The sequence below is a fragment of the Chlorocebus sabaeus genome, chromosome 21 (assembly GCF_047675955.1).
Source record: "Chlorocebus sabaeus isolate Y175 chromosome 21, mChlSab1.0.hap1, whole genome shotgun sequence".
Lineage (NCBI taxonomy): Eukaryota > Metazoa > Chordata > Mammalia > Primates > Cercopithecidae > Chlorocebus > Chlorocebus sabaeus.
Window position 1 is genome coordinate 112,218,721 of NC_132924.1, and position 16,676 is coordinate 112,235,396.

The following is a 16,676-nucleotide window of genomic DNA, read 5'->3' on the forward strand; positions in this document are numbered from 1 at the left end:
CAGACTGTTCTAAAGTAACCGCACCATTTTACATTCCCACCAGCAGTTTATAAACATTTTGATTTCTTTGCATTCTTGCCAACAGTTGTTATCATCTGACTTTTTGACTCTAGCCATCCATTCTAGTGGTGTGAAGTGAAATCTTGTGGTTTCTATTTGCATTTCCCTGATGACTAATGATGTTGAGCATTGTTTCATGTGCCCATCGGCCATTTGTTTATCTTTTTTGTAGAAATGTTTATTCTTTGCCCATTTTTGAAATAAGTTGTCTTTTTGTTATTGAGTTTCACGTGTTCTTTATATATTCTAGGTACAGTCCCTTATCAGATACATGAGTTGCAAATATTTTCTCCTATCCTGTAGAAGATTGTCTCTTCATTTTCTTTTCTTTTTTTTTTTTTGAGATGGAGTCTCGCACTGTTGCCCAGGCTGGAGTGCGGTGGCGCCATCTCGGCTCACTGCAAGCTCTGCCTCCTAGGTTCATGCCATTCTCCTGCCTCAGCCTCCCTAGTACCGGGGACTACAGGCGCCCGGCACCTCGCCTAGCTAATTTTTTTTGTATTTTTAATAGAGACGGGGTTTCACCGTGTTAGCCAGGATGATCTCAATCTCCTGACCTCGTGATCTACCTGACTCGGCCTCCCAAAGTGCTGGGATTACAGGCGTGAGCCACCACGCCCGGCTCATTTTCTTAATAGTGTTTTTTTTGAAGCACAAAAGTTTTTAATTTTGATGAAGTCAAAGTTATCTCTTTTTTCTTTTTTTTTCTTCCTTTTGTTTCTTATGCTTTTGGTGTTATATCTAAGATTCCATTGCCGAGTCCCGGGCCATGAAGATTTTCCCCTGGTTTTTCCACTAAGAGTTTTATAATCTTAGCTGTTAGCTGTCTTAGCTGTTAGGTCTCTGATCCATTTTGAATTAAGATTTGTAAATGTCATGAGGCAAAAGTCCAACTTGATTCTTTTGCATGTGAATATCCAATTATTTCAGCACCATTTGTTGAAGAGACTATTCTTTCATCCTTTGAATGGTCTTGGGACCCTTGTTGAAAATCAGTTTACCATAGACAAATGGATTCATTTCTTCTGGACTCAGTTCTCTTCCGTTGGTCTATATGTCTATCCTTACATTAATACTACACTATCTTCCTTACTTGTAACAAGTTTTGAAATCAGGAAGTATGAGGCCTCCTAATTTGTTGCTTGTTTTCCAAGCTTGTTTTGGTTACTCTGATCTCTTACAATTCAATATGAATTTCAGAATCAGCTTATCAATTCCAATAGAGAACCTAGATTGGATTCTGATAGGGATTGCATTAAAGATCAGTTTGGGGATTAATGCTCTCTTAATAACGTTAAGTCTTTAAATCCATTCACATGGAATATTTTTCCATTTATTTAGGTGTTTTAAAATTTCTTTCAACAATATTTGGTGGTTTTTATGGGGCAAGTTTTCCATTTCTTTTGTTAAATTTATTACTATTTTATTATTTTTGATGCTATTGTAAATTAACTTGTTGCCTTAATTTCATTTTTGAATTGTTCATTGCAAGAGAATAGAAGTACTACTGATTTTTGTATTGAGTGTATCCTGAAACCTTGCTGAACTCATTTATTAGCTTTCTTGAAGATTTTCGGGAGGATTTTCCATATATAAGATTCATTTGTGAATCAGGATAGTTTTACTACTACCTTTCCAGTCTGGATGCCTCTTCTTTCTTTTTCTTGTCTAATTGCCCTGGCTAGAACTGTTATGCGTGTCCATGTGAAGAGACCACCAAACAGGCTTTGTGTGAGCAATAAAGCTTTTTAATCACCTGGGTGCAGGCGGGCTGAGTCCGAAAAGAGTCAGCGAAGGGAGATAAGGGTGGGACCGTTTTATAGGATTTGGGTAGGTAAAGGAAAATTACAGTCAAAAGGGGGTTGTTCTCTGGCGGGCAGGAGTGGGAGTCACAAGGTGCACAGTGGGGGAGGTTTTTGAGCCAGGATGAGCCCAGAAAAGGACTTTCACTAGGTAATGTCATCACTTAAGGCAAGGACCGGCCATTTTCACTTCTTTTGTGGTGGAATGTCATCGGTTAAGGCGGGGCATGGCATTTTCACTTCTTTTGTGATTCTTCAGTTACTTCAGGCCATCTGGGCGGATGTGCAAGTCACAGGGGATGCGATGGCTTGGCTTGGGCTCAGAGGCCTGACAAGAACCTTCAGTACAATGTTGAATAGAAGTGCTGAGAGCAGATATCCTTGTCTTGTTCCTGATCATAGGTGGAAATCATCCAGTATTTCACTGTTAAGTATGATTAAGTATGATGTTAGTTGTGGGTTTTTTGTAAATGTTCTTTCTCAAGTGGGGGAACTTCCAAATGTTTTTATCATGAAAGGATGTTAAATGGAACTGCTTTTTCTGTAGCTATTGAGATGATCATTTAGTTTTTGGTTTTTATTCTATTGGTATGGTATATTATATTAATTGATTTTTGAATGTTAAACCGCCCTTGTATTCCTGGAATAAATCTCACTTGGTCATCGTGAATAATCTTTTTTTTTTTTTTTTTTTTTTTTTTTTTTTTGAGACGGAGTCTCGCTCTGTCGCCCAGGCTGGAGTGCAGTGGCCGGATCTCAGCTCACTGCAAGCTCCGCCTCCCGGGTTTACGCCATTCTCTTGCCTCAGCCTCCCGAGTAGCTGGGACTACAGGCGCCCACCACCTTGCCTGGCTAGTTTTTTGTATTTTTAGTAGAGACGGGGTTTCACCGTGTTAGCCAGGATGGTCTCGATCTCCCGACCTTGTGATCCGCCCGTCTCGGCCTCCCAAAGTGCTGGAATTACAGGCTTGAGCCACCGCGCCCGGCCGAATAATCTTTTTAATGTATTACAGGATTCCATTTGCTAAGAACTTTTTGGAGGATTTTGTGTCCATATTCAAAAAAGATATTGGTCATTTTCTTCTCTTGTAATTTTTTTTTTTTTTTTTTTTTTTTTTGGTTATGGTATTGGGGTAATACTAACCACATAGTATAAGGGGAAAAGTTCCGTCTTCTGTGTTTTGGAAGAGTTTGTGAAGAATTGGTATTAACTCTTCTTTAAGTGGTATAATTAAGCAGTGAAGCCATCTGGGCCTGGGCTTTTTATTTCAGTGCAGTTTTTAAATTATTAATCTAATTTCTTTCTTTAGGGATTGCATTGACTCTAAAGATCAGTTTGGGGCTTAATACTATCTTAATGACATTAAGTCATTCTGTGCACATCGATCCATGTTGTATGTCTATTAATAGTATTTCTTGAGTCAGTTCTGATAGTTTATGTCTTTCTAGGAATTTATCCCTTTCACTTCAATTATCTAATATATTGGCCTATACTTGTTCATAGTATTCTTCTTTAATCCTTTTTATTTCTCTAAGGTATTGTTCCTTCTTTCATTTCTGATTCTAGTAAATTGAGTTTATTGTTTTTTTCTTGGTCGATCTAGCTAAAAGTTTTCTTAATCTTTTCAAGGAACCAGGTTTTGGTTTCATTGATTTTCTCCATTCTCTTGTCTGTTTAATTGATTTCTGCTCTAATCTTTATTTTTTCCCTTCCTCTGTTTGCTTTATGTTTAGTTTTCTCTTTTTTTAATAATTAGGTTATTAATTTGTGGTCTTTCTTATTTTCTTTTTTAAATATAGGCATTTACAACTATAAAATTTCCTCTAAGCACTGCTTTAACTGCATTCCATAAGTTTTGTTATATTGTATCTTTCATTTATCTCAAAGTATTTTCTAATTTTATTTTTGGTTTGTTTGGCCCATTTGTTATTTAGGGTATTTTGTTTATTTCCTCATTTTCTTTTATACGCAAGTCCATATTCTACATGGAATTGATTTTTGTGTAGACTGTGAGGCAGAGGTCAAATTTTATTTTTTTTCATAAGAATAACTCATTGTTTCAGACCATTTATTGAAAAGATCAGTCTTTTCCTACTATTCTGCCACCTTTGGAAAATAATTCCAGTGTTTAGATATGTCTGCTTCTGAACTCTGTATTATGTTGATCCATTTGTGTATCCTTGCTCTCATTACCATACAGCCTTAATCACTACAGATTTGTAATCAAGTTTCACATGTAGGCCAGGCGCGGTGGCTCACACCTGTAATCCTAGCACTTTGGGAGGCTGAGGCAGGCGGATCACGAGATCAGGAGTTTGAGAACAGCGTGGCCAACAAGATGAAACCGCTTCTCTACTAAAACTACAAAAAAATTTAGCTGGGCGTGGTGGCAGGTGCCTGTAATCCCAGCTGCTCGGGAGGCTGAGGCAGGAGAATCACTTGAACCCGGGTGGGCGGCAGAAGTTGCAGTAAGCTGAGATCGAGCCACTGCACTACAGCCGGGCGACAGAGTGAGGCTCTGTCTCAAAAAAAAAAAAGTTTCACATGTAGTGGGTCTAGCAAGTTTTGCCATGGTGTTAGTCTTCAAAGGGGTCTTGGTTATTTTTGGCTCTTTATCTTTCAGTATGAATTCTAAAACAAGCCTGCCAAATCCAAACACAGAAACAAACCTGTCAGGATTTTAATTGTGTTGCTTTGAATCCATGGATGAGTTGGAAGATAATTAATAGTTTTATATTAAGTCTCTTTTTTTTTTTTTTTTTTTTTTTGAGACAGAGTCTTGCTCTGTCGCCCAGGCTGGAGTGCAGTGGCTGGATCTCAGCTCACTGCAAGCTCCGCTTCCTGGGTTTACGCCATTCTCCTGCCTCAGCCTCCCAAGTAGCTGGGACTACAGGCGCCGCCACCTCGCCCGGCTAGTTTTTTGTATTATTTTTAGTAGACACGGGGTTTCACCGTGTTAGCCAGGATGGTCTTGATCTCCTGACCTCGTGATCCGCCCATCTCGGCCTCCCAAAGTGCTGGGATTACAGGCTTGAGCCACCGCGCCTGGCCCTATATTAAGTCTTTAAATCCATGAATATGGTATCTTTCTCCATTTATTTAGATCTTTAATTTCTTTTTTATTTTGAGACAAAGTTTTGCTCTTATTGCCTAGGCTGGAGTGCTGTGGCATGATCTTGGCTGACTACAACCTCCACCTCCTGGGTTCAGGCGATTCTCCTGCCTCAGCCTCCCAAGTAGCTGGGATTACAGGCGTCCACCACCATACCCGGCTAATCTTTTGTATTTTTAGTAGAGACAGGGCTTTACCATGTTGGCCAGGATAGTCTTGAATTCCTGACTGCAGGTGATCCACCCGCCTGGGCCTCCAAAAGTGCTGGGATTACAGGCGTGAGCCACTGCACCGGGCCAGATCTTTAATTTCTTTCAGTCAGGTTTTGTGCTTTTTTTTTTTTATTTGTATTGGTCTTTTTTTTTTTTTTCTTTTTTCTTTTTTTTTTTTTGGAGACAAGCTCTGGCTGTGTCACCCAGGCTAGATGGAGTGCAGTGGCTGGATCATGGCTTACAATAACCTCTGCCTTCCAGGTTTGAGTGATCTTTGTGCCTCAGCCTCCCAAGTAGCTGGGGCTACAGGTGTGTGCAACTGTGCCCAACTAATTTTTTAAAATTTTTACATAGAGACAGGTCTCACTACATTGCTAAGGTTGGTCTTGAACTCATAGGCTCAAGTGATCCGCCTGCCTTGGCTTCCCAAAGCACTGAGATTATAGGCATAAGCCACCGTGCTTGGCCTTTGTATTGGTCTTTTTACATGTTTTGTTAGATTTGCTTCTAGGAACTTGGTATTTTGTATGTTATTGTAAGTGGTATCTTATTTTAAAATTTCATTTTTTGACTTTTTGTAGTGATGTATAGAACTACAATAGATTTTTTTCAGTTTGAAACCAGTCACTGTTTATTAACTGACCAATTACAAAAATAATCACAGTGGTTACCTTAGTTCATCCTTCTGATATGCCTGTTTATCTGGTCTTCCCTGTTGCCAGCATCTCCACCTTCTACCAAGTGGGTGGTATTTCTCATCATTTCACCTCATGGAGATCATTTGAAGGGCCACAGGAAGTTGTTTGTTTCTTTGAAGTGTTTTCCAACAGTATAGATCTCATGAATCTGATCTTGCATGCAGATGATGCCATATTTACTGAGAGATCAAGCAATCAAAGTGTTGTTTGTGAAGGCAATTTGCTTCTTACTGATTTTACCATAACCATGCTTGTAGATCAGTTCATTTACTGACCTCAGGTTTGGATACTCCCATGTAATATATGCTTTTACGGTCCTTATCATGTTAACTAAAGCCTTCTTGAGTTTAACAAAGGTGCCACTGAAGATTTGGCAAAGGGAAGGCTTCAGACCGTTGGGCCCACACCATTGATACCTCTGATTCTGATGAGAAATGCCAATTTAGGTTCTACAGGTACGTAGAAGTTACCAGCTTTTCTTGCCATCCTAGCCACTGGAGTCTCAGGTCTGTACATCTGCCTGTATTTCTTGTGGTAGTGCTTAACTGTTTCATATAAAAGCCTCCTTCTTGCCTTTTTTTTTTTTTTTTTTTTTTTGAGAAAGAGTCTAGCTCTGTCATCCAGGCTGGAGTGCAGTGGTGTGATCTTGGCTCACTACAATCTCTGTCCGCTGGGTTGAAGCTATTCTCCTGCCTCAGCCTCCCGAGTAACTGGGATTACAGACATCCACCACCATGCCTGACTAATTTTTGATTTTTAGTAGAGATGGGTTTCACCACTTTGGCCAGGCTGGTCTTGAACTCCTGACCTCAAGTGATCCACCCACCTTGGCTTCCCAAAGTGCTAGGATTACAGGCGTGAGCCACTGCACCTGGCCACCTTCTTTCCTTTTGAAGCCTCTTTTGGAAAAACGTCTTTGTCAGGTTCTTAATCTTCAACTCTATGAAATTCCTTTGCCTTGGTTTTCCTTAAGGAGTTCTGGCACAGCTGGAACCTTTTTTTTTTTTTTTTCTTTGACACTTTTCATGGTTCCAGCTGGGAAAGAGTAAGTTCTACAGTAGATTTTTTTAACTGGCCTAAGATCGGCTGGGTGGTAGCTTATGCCTGTAATCCCAGCACTTTGGGAGGCTGAGGCTGGTGGGTCATTTGAGGTCAGGAGTTTGAGACCGACCTGGCCAACATGGTCAAACCCTGTCTCTACTAAAAGTACAAAAATTAGCTGAGCATGATGGTGCACGCCTGTAATCCCAGCTACTTGGGAGGCTGAGGCAGGAGAATTGCTTGAACCCAGGAGATGGAGGTTGCACTGGAGTGCACTGCAGCCTGGGTGACAGAGTGAGACTCTGTTCACATAAAATAAAATAAAACTTTAAAAAAAAAATTGACTTTGGATCAATTTAAGAGGTCAATTTAAGAGATCTTGCTAGATTATCTTGTTTTAAGTTACATTAAACAATTTTTTAAACCAACAAAAATTGTATATATGTATGGTGTACAGCATGTTGTTTTGAAATATGTATACATTGTAGAATGGTCACATCAAGCTAATTAACATATGTATTACCCACATTTTTTTTTGTGGTGAGAACACTTAAAGTCTACTCTCTTAGCAATTTTTAAATATATAATACATTGTCATTAACTAGAAGTCATTGTTGTACAATAGTGTTGTACATTATGTTGTATATAATGTATACTATGTTGTACAATAGATTCATTGAACTTATTCCTCCCCTCCATCTGAAATAATGTATCCTTTGACCAACATCTTCCCAATCTTCACCCTTCTGGCTCCAGGCCCTGGTTACTACTATTCTACTCTCTGCTTCTATGAGTTCAACTTTTTTAGATTCCATATACAAGTGACATCATGTGGTGGTTGTCTTTCTGTGTCTGGCTTATTTCACTTAACTAATGTCCTTCAGGTTCATTCATGTTGTTGCAAATGATGGAATTGCCTTCTTTTTTAAGGCTGAATAGTGTTAGTTTCATTGTTTATTTACCACATTTTCTTTATTCATTTGTCTGTTGATAGCAATTAGATTACTTCCATATCTTGAGTACTGTGAATAACGCTGCAATGAACGTGGGAGTGCAGATACCTCTTTGACTTACTGATTTCATTTCCTTTGGATAGATATCCAGTAGTAGGATTGCTGGATCATATGGTAATTCTATTTTTAATTTTTTTGAGGAATCTACATGCTGTTTGTCATAATGGCTACACTACTAATTCACATTCCCACCAACAGTGCACAAGGGTTCCCTTTTCTCGACATCCTTGCCAACTCTTGTAATCTTTTGTGTTTTTGATAATAGCCATTGTAACTGGAATGAGATGTTATCTCATTGTGGTTTTTATTTGCATTTCCTTGATGATTAGTAGTGCTGAACATTTTTTCATATACCTGTTGGTCATTAGCATGTCATCTTTTGAGAAATCTCTTATTAATCCTAATAATTTACCTGTAAATTCATTTGTATTTTATATATATGTATATATATAATCATATCATTATTTTGTTTCTTCCTAATTCTTATAATTTTATTTCTCTCTTATTGCACGACTAGGGCCTCTGGAACATTGTTGAATATTTGAAATATCCTTGTGGCTGGGTGCAGTGGCTCACACTTATAATCCCAGCACTTTGGGAGGCCAAGGCAGGCAGATCATGCATTCAGGAGTTCAAGACCAGCCTGGTCAACACAGTGAAACCCCGTCTCTACTAAAAATACAAAAATTAGCCGAGTGTGGTGGCATGCTCCTGTAATCCCAGCTACTTGGGAGGCTGAGGCAGGAGAATCGCTTGAATCCAGGAGGCGGAGGTTGCAGTGAGCCAAGATTGCGCCACTGCACTCCAGGCCTGGGTGACACAGCTAAATACCATCTAAAAAAAAAAATACATATACATATACATATATATACACACACACACACACTTGTAAGGTTTTTTGTCTCAAAACGAAAGTTTTTGATGATATTTCATCATTAAGAAATGATATTTCATCATTAAATATGGTTTAATGTAGATTTAAAAAGATATCCTTTATCAGATTAAGGAAATTCCCTTCCAGTGTTAGTTTGTAAGGATCAGATGTTGAAGTATAACGTCGTGTATTCTTTGTCTATTGAAACGATCATATTTTCCTTTATTCTTGTGGCAAATTATTTGAAGTATTTTCTATTGTTAAATCAACTTTAGGCTGAACGTGGTGGCTCACATCTGTAATCCCAGCACTTTGGGAGGCTGAGGTGGGGGGATCATTTGAGGTCAGGAGTTATAGACCAGCCTAGACAACACGGTGAAATCCCACCTCTACTAAAAATAGAAAAATTACCCTGGTGTGGTGGTGTGTGGCTGTGGTCCCAGACACTTGGGAGCCTGAGGTGGGAGGATCACTTGAGCCTGGGGGCAGGGGTTGCAGTGAGTCAAGATGGCACCACTGAACTCCAGCCTGGGCAGCAGAGTGAGACCCTGTCTCAAAAAAATAAAAATTTTAAAAATCAACTTTATACCAGAATAAACCCAGCTTTATCATGGTTCATTCTTCTCTTTACATATCACATATTAGATAGCTATTATTTAATTTGTTGTATCAATACATATTGGTTTGATTGGTTTATAATTTGCTTTTTTGGTATAGTTCTTGTCAGGATTTGGTGCAAAGGTTATCTCAAAGGAAAATGAATTAATTGAAGCAGGTACCATATGTTTCTACTTTCTGGAAGAGTTTGAATAACATTGGCTTTTTCTTAAATGTTTGGTAGAACCTATTGATAAAACTGTCTAGGTTTGGAAGATTTTTTTTTTTTTTTTTGAGACGGAGTCTCGCTCTGTCGCCCAGGCTGGAGTGCAATGGCCGGATCTCAGCTCACTGCAAGCTCCGCCTCCCGGGTTTACGCCATTCTCCTGCCTCAGCCTCCCAAGTAGCTGGGACTACAGGCGCCCGCCACCTCACCCGGCTAGTTTTTTTTTGTATATTTTTAGTAGAGACGGGGTTTCACCAGGTTAGCCAGGATGGTCTCGATCTCCTGACTTCGTGATCCGCCCGTCTCGGCCTCCCAAAGTGCTGGGATTACAGGCTTGAGCCACCGCGCCCGGCCGGAAGATTTTAAATTACCTAATTCAGTTCCTTTAGTCGTTATAAGAGTATGCATGTTTTCTATTTCTTCTTCTGTTATTTTTGGTAAGTTGTATTTTTCTAAAAATTTGATAATTTCATTTACATTTTCACATTTTTTTAGTCTTTTCAAAAACCAACTTTTGTTTTTAATCCTATTATACAACTGTTTTTTTATTTTATTAATTTATGTTCAAGGGGTCCCCAAAAAGTTCATAGAAAATTCCATTTTATCCTTCCTTTGCTATGTAGCTCTTTAGTAGTTCCTGCTGATTGTGGGAAGGGTCTTTCACTAGACTTCCCACCTTGTATTGGTATTGGGCTTTCTTTTTTGTCCTTGTCACCTGGCACAATATGGACTCAAAATAGATCGAATGCAGATACAGATATTACAATCCATCTATCCTCTGTTAAGCCAGACATTAAAGAGATTTGCAAAAAATGTAAAACAATAACACTGTTCTCACTAAATTTTTGATTTGATAAATACAGTTTTTTAAAGTAAAAAAAATATGTAAGTCAATTTGTAGTGGGGTTTATTATTGTTATTTTTAAACTTTTTTTTTTTGTTTTTTGAGACGGAGTCTCGCTCTGTCACCGAGGCTGGAGTGCAGTGGCGCGATCTCGGCTCACTGCAAGCTCCACCTCCTGGGTTCACACCATTCTCCTGCCTCAGCCTCCGAGTAGCTGGGACTACAGGTGCCCGCCACCACGCCCGGCTAATTTTTTGTATTTTTAGTAGAGACGGGATTTCACCGTGTTAGCCAGGATGGTCTCAATCTCCTGACCTCGTGATCCGCCCGTCTCGGCCTCCCAAAGTGCTGGGATTACAGGCGTGAGCCACCGCGCCTGGCCTATTTTTAAGCTTTTAAAAAAATTTGATTGTTTTTATTTTCAGAAATGACAAGTTGCTCTGAAATTGAGACCAAATGTTAATTCTGACATATTTTAAGGCATATTATTACTACCATTTTCGATGAATTGAATACTTAAAATTTTCTGTTTTAATTTCTAATATGATAAGTATTGAGGGCTATTTGCCACATAAACAAAAATTCTTTGAGATCATTTATAGAGTATGAAAGGGATCTTGAGACCAAAAAGCTTGAAAACTGCTGATGTAACCTAATATTACCCAAAACTTTGGAACTGTACTGTGGACGAGAGAAGAGTGATAGAAAAATTGCTGAGCAGACATGCATTCCCAATTATGAGATCAGGCAGAACGAGTTTGTGATAGTGAAGAACAATCAAGAATTTAATTATTTTTATCCAGAAAAGCTTAACAACCCACTAATAGAAATAGAAAAGGGATGAAAAGAGGATTTCTTAAAATCTCCTTTCAGATTAAAGAATCAGCCTTAGTTGTTTAAGGCTTAGCTCCTTCATCACCTTTGACATTGAAAGAAAAAACTAACTCTATGAGTCTTCAGACGTGAGTATACCAGTTTTCAAACTTGCTGCTTAGTATAAGTTTCAAGTCACTTAACTTTTTTTTTTTTTGAGACAGTCTCGCTCTGTCACCAGGCTGGAGTGCAGTGGCACAGTCTTGGCTCACTGCAACCTCCGCCTCCCAGGTTCAAGTGATTTTCCTGCCTCAGCCTCCTTAGTAGCTGGGATTATAGGCGTGTGCCACCACACCCAGCTAATTTTTTTGTATTTTTAGTAGAGACGGGGTTTTACCATGTTGACCAGGATGGTCTCGATCTCTTGACCTTGCGATCCGCCCCCTTGTCCTCCCAAAGTGCTGGGATTACAGACATGAGCCACTGTGCCCAGCCCAAATCACTTAACTTTTATAAGCCTCATTGTTTTCATTTATTATTGCCCTCATTTGAAAATGTGGGTAATAATAATTACATTGACCTAGAGTCATGAGGATCAAATGAAATAGCTTGTTAAATTCTTTGTAAATTATAAATCATTGTGTCAATATGTGGTATAAGAACTATACACTTGTCATTTTCATAAGCCTTTCTTTTTTAAATTTCAGGCAGAACTCAAAAGCTTGATGGACAACGCTTCTTCATCCTTTGAATTTGCTAAAGAACTCATCAGGCACAATCTGGTGAATAACGATTTGCCATCTTGACTGACTTCAGTCCTACTCTGCTTTGGTATATCACAGTGATTAGAAAGATGAATAAAAGGAGAAGCCCCAGCAAATAATGCTTTACTCCAAGGGAACACCTCCTCACTGTGGAGGAGATAAGTTTTAAAGTACTAGTCTGTTTCCTTAAGGAAGTCCTTGGGAGAACAGGAATATATTTAATATTTGGAAAGAAGCACAAGGCAGTGTAGATCCAGGTGTCTGTTTTTTGGGGAAAGACAAAGGAACATATCCCCCTGTGGTTTAAAATAAATGGGAAATACTTTTGCATCTTTGAAGCATGGCTGAGATTTAGAGAGTTCATTCTAGTCAAGGACATGGAGCTAGAATGAGGGTGACATATGTAAACGATTGTGAGCAGATTTATCTTACTAGAACAGTAAATTTGTACTGGGGAATAGCAGACACTCAAATTGGATGGGTGGTTGGGTTTAGGGCTAGATTATGATTCTATCGACCATGTAATATAGTGAGATGCAGAACAGCTGCTCTCAATTCATATACATGGGAACACTGGGCAAATCAACTAATACTACTGAGATTCTTCATCCAAAAGTGGCAATAATAATAACTATGCTTTTTCCTTCTGATTTCTCTATTCCTTTTTATAGAACCAATTCTTCCAGTAAACCACAGCTGTTTTAGACTCTCCCCTTCTCTTTATCTCCAGTACCTATTCAGTTACTAAATCCTATTCTCTTCTTGCTGGCAATGTCTTATATTTACTCCATTTCGTCTCTAATTCAGGCCTCCATCACAGATACAGTTTTATTTGGATAGTTTCTACTATGAGTTTCTTTTTTTTTTTTTTTGAGACGGAGTCTCGCTCTGTCGCCTAGGCTGGAGTGCAGTGGCCGGATCTCAGCTCACTGCAAGCTCCGCCTCCCGGGTTTACACCATTCTCCTGCCTCAGCCTCCCAAGCAGCTGGGACTACAGGCACCTGCCACCTTGCCCAGCTAGTTTTTTGTATTTTTTAGTAGAGACGGGGTTTCACTGTGTTAGCCAGGATGGTCTCGATCTCCTGACCTCGTGATCCGCCTGTCTCGGCCTCCCAAAGTGCTGGGATTACAGGCTTGAGCCACCGCGCCCGGCCAATACTTTAAGTTTTTTCCAGTGAACACACATTACTTTTATATATATTTTTAAACCTGAAAAATATCAGGGCAATATAAGTGGTTGTTAAAAAACATCAACTTTTGAAGTTAGATTTGAGGTCAAAATCAAGTTCTACCATGTACTTGCTTTGTAACGTTGGGTAAATCATTTAACATTGCTGAATCTGTGTTCTCATGTGTAGAATAGGGAAAATGAAAGTACTTATTTTGGCCGGGCGCAGTGGCTCATGCCTGTAATCCTAGCACTTTTGGAGGCCAAGGCAGGCGGATCACAAGGTCAGTAGTTCAAGACCAGCCTGACCGACATGGTGAAACCCCCACCTCTACTAAAAATACAAAAATTAGCAGGGCATGCTGGCGCACGTGCCTGTAATCCCAGCTACTCAGGAGGCCAAGGCAGGAGAATCGCTTGAACCCGGGAGGCAGAGGTTGCAGTGAGCCGAGATAGCACCACTGCACTCCAGCCTGGGCGACAAAGCAAGATTCCATCTCAAAAAAGAAAAAAAAGTACTTATCTTGCTTTTTTTTGTGAGGATTAAATGAGGTAATATGTGTAAGGTGCTTCACACAGTATGCATTTAGAAAATGGCATTGATAGGCAGGGCGCGGTGGCTCATGCCTGTAATCCCAGCACTTTGGGAGGCCGAGGCAGGTGGATCACAGGGTCAGGAGATCGAGACCATCCTGGCTAACACAGTGAAACCCTGTCTCTACTAAAAATACAAAAATTAGCCAGGCGTTATGGCGGACGCCTGTAGACCGAGCTACTCGGAGGCTGAGGCAGGAGAATGGCTTGAACCTGGGAGGCAGAGCTTGCAGTGAGCCAAGATCGCGCCACTGCACTCCAGCCTGGGTGACAGAGAGAGACTTTGTCTAAAAAAAAAAAAAGAAAAAATGGCGTTGTTGTTATTATTGTTACCTTGTAGGCATCCGTGTCAAAACTGCAGACACATCATGGAGCAAGAGGACAGAAAAGTCCATTGAATTTGGCTAAAGAGATGAATTTGTGACTCCTGAGAGTGAGTTTATTCGTATGCTGAGAGCAGAAGCCAATGTTTTGAGAGGTTAAGGAGTGAGAAGATGAGAAGAAAGTAGAAGCAGTAAGCCACATACTTTTGAAGTGTGGCATTGAAAGAGAAGAGAAAAATAGGGCACTATCCAGAGGAAACAGTGGGACCAAGTGGAAGATTTTTCAAGAGAACAAAAACCCCTTGTGTGTGTTTAAAGTTGAGAAGTAGGACCAGGACTTTGGGAAGACTGAGGGTGCAATAATTAAAGGGGAAAAGAGGTCCAGATGGAGTTAGAAGTCCATGGGATCAAGAAGACAGGTGAATGAATTAATCTTGGCAAAAGAAGGGAATATCTCAAAGAGGAAACAAAAAAGATCACTAGATAGATATTTTGGGGTTGAGAGAAGAGATTATGTAGTTCATGCTGGATGACCTTGCTTTCTGTGCATTTATTTGTGAAACAGTTTGCTACGTTCCATACACTATGCCAGGCTCTAGAAATACAACAGTACGCAAAATAACTTGTCCTTTCATGGATTTTTTTTGTTTGTTTTGATTTCTTAGCTTATCTCTGTAATACTTATTAGCACCTGGTAACATATTTATTTGTTTGCTTTATGGAGGTCTGTCCCCACTTGAATAGTCTGTGGTGACAGGGTAGTGGCCTGTTCCTGCTATAACTCCCGTGCTTGTTACAGTAGTGGGCATATAGTACATGCTAATGAATGTTTACTAAATTAATTCAATGAAACACTGAAATACGTGCCACACATTTAGCCCACTTTAGCTCATTTAATCCTCATAAGAACCTGAAAGGTAGCCATTACTAATGCCATTTAGAGATGAGGAAACAGGCTCAGAAAGGATATATAAATCTCTTCATGGAGTTTTTGATGTAGAATGTCTGTCTAGAAGTTTTGTTAATTATTGGGTACTTTAGGAGTTTTCTACAGTTCTTATGGAGAGGAAAAGAGATGTACACAGTAAGGGTTATGCTTTTATTCTATTTCTCATAGTTATTATAATTTTATTTTTTCAATTTTTTAATTTAAATTTTTTTGGGTATACAATAGGTGTATATTGTTATAATTTAGATCATGGCTTTCTTCCAATGAAGTCAAGGTCATATATATAAATAGAGCTTCAAAAATATATTCGTCCTTTCAAAAAATAACCCAGTGCTGACTATACTAGTCACAGTTCTAGAGGCTAGGAGTACACAGTAAATGCAAAGTTCCTTGCCATATGGAGCTTATATTCTGGTGGATGTAATAGATAAACAGATAAAGAAATATACAATAAAATAAAGATGTAAGTGCTATGAATAAAAAAGGGCAAGGGTTTAGAGAGAGTGATAATGGAGGTAGGTTTTATATAGGGTTGAAAATAAAATGTTTAGTTATGACAAGGCTGTTAAGAAGGATCAAAAGCAGAGAGGAAGGAAAAGAAGAGAGAAGGTAAGAAACATGCAGATTAGGTAGGCAATAATAAATTCCGCCAATAGTAAAAATTCTCAATATATCAGCTGATTCCCAGTGCTATTTTAGTTGAATATCATGAACCCAGTTATATGTACCAGCTCCTTAAACATTGTCACTAAGAAATATATACATAATTATTGCCGTAAGAGCATGATTTCTATATCTCTAGGTTGTTTTCCGAGGAGGTGAAGGGGCTTTGCAGGTTTTACCTCCCCTAGTTGATGTCATTCCTGAAGCTAGGCTAAACTTGGTGATTTACTACCTTCGTCAAGGTAAGAAAAATTTGTCCTAGTCTTACTTACAATGAGGTATTTTAGAGTAGTTAAATATGTCTGATGGAACTATTTGCTTCACTTTTTGAATCCATACTTCCAAAAATATATTTGCAACAAGTTCATAGAACAAGTTTATTGGTGGTTATTTGTTGTGCCTTTTTTTATCCTCTTTCCTCTTCTGTCGCTTCCTACCTTCTTCTCCCTCATTCTTTTTTTTTTTTTTTTTTTTTTTTGAGACGGAGTCTCGCTCTGTCGCCCAGGCTGGAGTGCAGTGGCTGGATCTCAGCTCACTGCAAGCTCCGCCTCCCAGGTTTACGCCATTCTCCTGCCTCAGCCTCCCGAGTAGCTGGGACTACAGGCGCCCGCCATCTCGCCTGGCTAGTTTTTTGTATTTTTAGTAGAGACGGGGTTTCACCGTGTTAGCCAGGATGGTCTCGATCTCCTGACCTTGTGATCCGCCCGTCTCGGCCTCCCAAAGTGCTGGGATTACAGGCTTGAGCCACCGCACCCGGCCTCTTCTCCCTCATTCTGTTTTTTCTTTTTTCCTTTTATTTTTCTGTCCTTTATTCTCTATCCATTCTTTCTTTTTCATTGTTTTTCCTCCCCTTCCCTTATAGTTCTTTTTTCTTTTTCTAGTTTCCCCTGTTGCATAATGTACATTCACATTTTCTTGTGTC

At 39.4% G+C, this 16,676-nt stretch overlaps 1 protein-coding gene across 6 annotated transcripts in view; it reads left to right on the plus strand.

Moving 5' to 3' along the window:
• The window catches only part of IFT56 (intraflagellar transport 56), a 64,513-nt gene that overhangs the window by 21,099 nt on the left and 26,738 nt on the right, over positions 1-16,676 (plus strand). For all 6 annotated transcript variants that reach the window (XM_007983094.3, XM_007983095.3, XM_037991151.2 and 3 more), the window contains 2 exons: positions 12,001-12,075; positions 15,894-15,996. In XM_007983094.3, the coding sequence (XP_007981285.1) occupies positions 12,001-12,075; positions 15,894-15,996 (178 nt within the window). The remainder of the gene's footprint in view (positions 1-12,000; positions 12,076-15,893; positions 15,997-16,676) is intronic.